The 6105-nt window shown below is 36.6% G+C and overlaps 1 protein-coding gene across 2 annotated transcripts in view; it reads left to right on the top strand.

Annotated features, from left to right (window-relative positions):
• Positions 1-376: 376 nt before the first annotated feature.
• Positions 377-6105, top strand: part of cfap65 (cilia and flagella associated protein 65) — a 25796-nt gene continuing 20067 nt past the window's right edge. For both annotated transcript variants that reach the window (XM_047371152.1, XM_047371151.1), the window contains exons 1-4: positions 377-488; positions 4441-4523; positions 5677-5855; positions 5937-6039. In XM_047371152.1, coding sequence (XP_047227108.1) covers positions 4443-4523; positions 5677-5855; positions 5937-6039 — 363 coding nt within the window. In that variant the 5' untranslated portion in view covers positions 377-488; positions 4441-4442. The remainder of the gene's footprint in view (positions 489-4440; positions 4524-5676; positions 5856-5936; positions 6040-6105) is intronic.

The raw sequence follows: 6105 nt of genomic DNA, 5'->3' as shown, positions 1-6105 counted from the left end.
TATCTATCTATCTATATGTACTATGTGTCAGATGAATGCTTTGGAAAGCTACAGATTTATGGGCGTTAGTCATATTTGTCACATATCAAAATCTCCACCAGTACGTTTTGTAGAAATTACTCATATGAACTTATATGTATATTTTTTAAATCAACAATTCGTTACTTAATGTAATATTTATGCATATATTACATGCTTTCGCTGTGACCAAAAAATAGTAAATTAAGAGGATGTGAATATTTTTTTGTTTAAGATGTAGACTATATTTCTTTGTGAAGTAGCGCTACAAAGCAAGCATAAGCTTATCTGCAGTTCATTGAATTAGAACCGCAACATGTCCCTCGCATGATCCCGTAATTCCTATGCAAATCTAACGTTTACTTGTTCCCATGGAAACGCCGAAACTGACGAACTTCCCCGCTTTCTGAAACGTTCTTTGACAGCTCATGTCGGACTTCTAGCTAATTGTTAATGCTTCATCTTATAAGGTAAGATTGGCGTGTTACTATTACAGCACTGAGTTTTGTGGAGTCGCCCGGTTTTGACCTTAATGTAAAGCTGCAAAAACCCACCTACAGCACTTCGAGTTAAATATTATGGGAATATTACCTTTGGCAAATTAATAAAGATATTCACAGATTCGGCTTTTCCGGCTCAATAACTCATCAGCGGAACATTGCCTCTACAAAACCAACACCTCTCTGCAACCACAGCAAGGCAGACAGTGAGCTACAATCGTATTTTCCTCAAAACGAGCCTAACACCTCGCTGGGAGACTTGCGTTGGTCTCTATGCAGAGATCGCTGCTCCTCAAAGGCGCAGGGACCGTCTGCAAATTGCAACACCAGAAAAATATGATGGAGAAATATTCAATAAAGTCGCCAAGGAGAGGTGTATTGTCATTAAAATCATTGTATGTGTAAGTGATCTCACGTTGTTCATACTACATTTCTTGGATTGGAAATTAATTCTTTAAAAAAAAAATTTTATTTCCCAAAGACTATAGCCTAAATAGCCAAATATTTAGTAAAATAGGCATAAAATGGTCAATAACTTCACTATAGCATGTTGTAGTGCCATCAAACTCATAACACACAGAGAACACCTCATCTAAATCATACTACAACTATTACCTTAGGAAAATGGGCTTAAATTGATTTTTTATGATTTGTTTCACTCTCAAAATAAGTATAAAATAGTCAATAACTTCACTATAGCATGTTGTAGTGCCATCAAACTCATAACACACATAGAACACCTCATCTTGAATCTTTTGAATAAACATAACTGCCTTTATTGATGCAGACATGCTTATACTGATAATAACTCTGTATTACAACCAAATAATATTAAACAGACACCCTTACATGAGCACACAAAACGTCTTACAGCTTGTTCATGCAATATGACATAAAATAAAATCACAATGAATAATAAAAATCACAATATTAAAGAAGCCCGTACTGTTGCACACAAAATCCTGTTCATCAAAAAACCATTTTCTGTCTTGTTTCTTGCATTATAATGAGGGAGACTGCAGTGGGAATTGCCTGCAGGCTCCACATCACTCCAACTTGCTCACTGACAAAAGAAGAATTTAACTGGAATGACATATTTTAGTTCTAGTTAGTATTTTCAATTAAACTATGATTTTATGTATAGTAGATTCATAATACATTTGGAATATTGTAATCTTAAGTACACTTACAAGTAGTAACTTTTTCTGTTCCTGAATGCTTAAACAACTTGACTTTAAATAACTTAAAATGTTCCGATTATTGTAAATTTAAGTTGACTAAACAAATTAAATGAATAACCAAAACCACTTGATGCAAATGGTTTATGTACCGACTTTACCAAGGATTACAGTAGTTCTATCTACAAAGAAAAAACATAAAGGCCACACAATATAGCATGCCCCCAAACATGCAATATTCATATTCTCATACTGTTAATCTTTGAGTTTTAACAAATTTATTTCCCACACTCTCAAACATAAATAATTCAGTATTTGGTTACAGTCAGCAAACGTTACCTAGAGACTCTCTAGTTATTGGACAACACACAGTACCAAGGGGTGTCTTTGGTGTCTGTGCTGGTGTCATCTCAGTGCATTCAGTGTGGAACCATCGCTCAACAGGTTTCACACTGTATCTACAGCATGGAGATAAACATGTTTATCTTTGTAAAACTTTTGATATGAAGAAATTCATTGAGAATAAAATATTGCTTGGCATTGCAGTTAACGTCTTATTGTTTATTAAGTTAAAAGTTATTATATTAATCTATTAAACCTTTTTGTCTCACCTAAAGGGCAGCAATGACAGGATGGAGCAGGTCCCCATTTCCACAGAAGGAGCAGAACATATACCTTGAATCTTAAAATAAACAAAGAGTATAAAATAACCTATGATTATTATTAGTTACAAAAGAAATAAATGTTTACAAAAACTAATCTTTTATTACCTGATCCTTTGAGAATTTCTTCTGCCATGTCTTGTCTGAGTGTTTTAATGCACCTTTTAGATGATTCAACATGGAAGTTCTTTGGAATGTTGGGAAATTTCATCACCGTCATCTTGGCCGTCTGTATGAAAGGCAAACAAGCACATGCATTATGTTTGATCCCACACTGTAAAATATTTATTTATCAACAATATCAAAAATGGTGTGTATAATTACCTCCATGACAAAAACCCCACAGCAGGTCCCATCTTTCTGGAAGGTGTGGGTAATCGTCCCAGGCTGTCACTTGATGTTAACCCAGTCTGCTTTGCCAAGTGTATTCCGGTGCATCTTGAAGTACTGTCTACGGCAATCAAGCATCATTTATTTTGACTTACCAAGGTTTGTATTGTTCTGCTGTAAAAAACGCTGGTGTAAAATGTCAGTTTTTAAAAATACTGAAAAACAATTCTGAAATCTTTAGCCAGTCTTCATGGAGTCCACAGCCTCATTTGACCCTTGCAGAGGATCGACCACTGTCTTGAGATGACACCAGCACAGACACCAAAGACACCCCTTGGTACTGTGTGTTGTCCAATAACTAGAAAGTCTCTAGGTAACGTTTGCTGACTGTAACCAAATACTGAATTATTTATGTTTGAGAGTGTGGGAAATAAATTTGTTAAAACTCAAAGATTAACAGTATGAGAATATGAATATTGCATGTTTGGGGGCATGCTATATTGTGTGGCCTTTATGTTTTTTCTTTGTAGATAGAACTACTGTAATCCTTGGTAAAGTCGGTACATAAACCATTTGCATCAAGTGGTTTTGGTTATTCATTTAATTTGTTTAGTCAACTTAAATTTACAATAATCGGAACATTTTAAGTTATTTAAAGTCAAGTTGTTTAAGCATTCAGGAACAGAGAAAGTGGATCTACTTGTAAGTGTACTTAAGATTACAATATTCCAAATGTATTATGAATCCACTATACATAAAATCATAGTTTAATTGAGAATACTAACTAGAACTAAGATATGTCATTCCAGTTAAATTCTTCTTTTGTCAGTGAGCAAGTTGGAGTGATGTGGAGCCTGCAGGCAATTCCCACTGCAGTCTCCCTCATTATAATGCAAGAAACAAGACAGAAAATGGTTTTTTGATGAACAGGATTTTGTGTGCAACAGTAAGAGCTTCTTTAATATTGTGATTTTTATTATTCATTGTGATTTTATTTTATGTCATATTGCATGAAGACGTTTTGTGTGCTCATGTAAGGGTGTCTGATCTCAGGTTGTGACACACTGCAAACAGTAAAGGAAAAGTTTAATATTATTTGGTTGTAATACAGAGTTATTATCAGTATAAGCATGTCTGCATCAATAAAGGCAGTTATGTTTATTCAAAAGATTCAAGATGAGGTGCTCTATGTGTGTTATGAGTTTGATGGCACTACAACATGCTATAGTGAAGTTATTGACCATTTTATGCCTATTTTACTAAATATTTGGCTATTTAGGCTATAGTCTTTGGGAAATTTAATTTTTTTTTTAAGAATTAATTTCCAATCCAAGAAATGTAGTATGAACAACGTGAGATCACTTACACATACAATGATTTTAATGACAATACACCTCTCCTTGGCGACTTTATTGAATATTTCTCCATCATATTTTTCTGGTGTTGCAATTTGCAGACGGTCCCTGCGCCTTTGAGGAGCAGCGATCTCTGCATAGAGACCAATGCAAGTCTCCCAGCGAGGTGTTAGGCTCGTTTTGAGGAAAATACGATTGTAGCTCACTGTCTGCCTTGCTGTGGTTGCAGAGAGGTGTTGGTTTTGTAGAGGCAATGTTCCGCTGATGAGTTATTGAGCCGGAAAAGCCGAATCTGTGAATATCTTTATAACTTCACCGAAGTGTAAAACTTTGACATATAGTGATTGTATCCTCCAGAGCCCTCTTTGTGTATAAATGTTTTCCTCTCTATCCACAGCCATGTTAGCTGAAGTCCAGAGTCCTGGCTGTTCGACATCTAGTGGCCCATGGAAACTCTCCAACACACGGACGGAAGTTAAAGTAAAGTCCAAAACACAAGCTCTGAAACTTGAAAAAATACTTTTCTGATATAGTATCATATTCTCAGCTGTTTCGATCTGCTATACAGTAGTACATAATTGTGTAGGGAAATGAAAATGACAGTCTCCCTGTAAATATTTAGCAGAAGAACCACCTTCTGCTGCAATTACAGCTGCATGTATGCATGGGTATGTCTATTAAGTTTGCATATATAGAGACTTCAATTCTAATTCACGAATTATCTGAGGCTCAGCAGATTTAATAGAAAGTGCGTTTTGACTGATTTGCTTTGAGCTAAACTATTTGATTGGAGTTCTGGCTGCATATGTAAGGTTGTTGTATCCATCTTCCCACCAACACCAGCCAACTTTTCTGTCGCTGCTGAAGAGAAGCTTCTGCACACCATGCTACTGCCATCACCCTTTTTTTTTTTTTTTTTTTTACCATGGATGTGCAGTTTTAGCTTTCCAAAAACATATATCGTTTTGCAGGTAGACCAAAAAGTTCAATTTTGATCTTATCTGATCAGAGCACCTTCTTCGACATGTTTGCTGTGTCCTCTAAATGGCTTGTGGCAAACACTATATCCCACCTGAGTTGTGGGTCTCTGCAGCTCCTCTAGAGTTACTACGGTTTCTCTAATTAATGTCTACTTCCTCGCCCGGTCACTTTAGCTGGAGGACCACGTCTTGGTGGGTCAAGCCATACTTTTTCTATTTTCAGACTGTTGACTGAAGTGCTTTTGGAGATGTTCAGTTTTGGATGGATATTGTTTTATAACCCTAACCCTGTTTTAAACAAAACTTCATCCTTGGCCTGCCTGGTGTGTTCCTTGGTCTTCATGATGCTGTTTGTTCTCTTATGTTCTTCACAGAACAGCTGTGTTCAGACTGAGATGAGATTCCATACTGCTGGACTATGTTTACTAACGAGGCATCTTCTGAAGGCTATTGGTTTTATTAGATTTTCTTAAAGGGCATCTTGATTTAAGGAGTCAATATATACAAGCCATACTTTTTAAGAATACTTAGCAAAGCACTGTATACAAATAAACTGAATTAATGGCAGCTGATTGATCGACTGTTACTTTATTCTAGTCATTAATCCTTGTTATTTCCCAAATGTGCACCCCATGCAACATTCCTCTTCACAGGAACCGCTGCTCCCAGACAGAAAACGCTCTCGGAGAAAATCATCTGGCCAAAAAAACTGCTTCTTAGGTCTGGAGACCAGACCAGAGCTGTTATGGGAGGATTGGGTCCTTGGAAGAGAGTACACCAAGACACTGGTGTTAAAGAACATTCGTGACAAGCTGCAGAAGCTACACATTAGGTAACACGAATGCACAAACACAGCTCCAAACTATACTGTTAGATCAAGAGGACAATAGCTCCTCCCCTTTTCTCCTCACAGAGGTCCAGAATCCATGTTTTTCTCAACCGTGAATCCTGAAACAGTTGTTCTTTGCCCTGGGACTTCATTCTCCTTACTGGTCACCTTTAGACCTTTCCAAAGGGTAGGGTATTCCACAATTGACGTAAACATCACCTGAACTTAATGGGATACACAAAATTAGCGAATG

Source organism: Girardinichthys multiradiatus, chromosome 7 (assembly GCF_021462225.1).
Source record: "Girardinichthys multiradiatus isolate DD_20200921_A chromosome 7, DD_fGirMul_XY1, whole genome shotgun sequence".
In the NCBI taxonomy this organism is placed as follows: Eukaryota; Metazoa; Chordata; class Actinopteri; order Cyprinodontiformes; family Goodeidae; genus Girardinichthys; species Girardinichthys multiradiatus.
The sequence above is the reverse complement of the archived record's forward strand: the minus strand, read 5'-3'. Positions and strand labels throughout refer to the sequence as shown.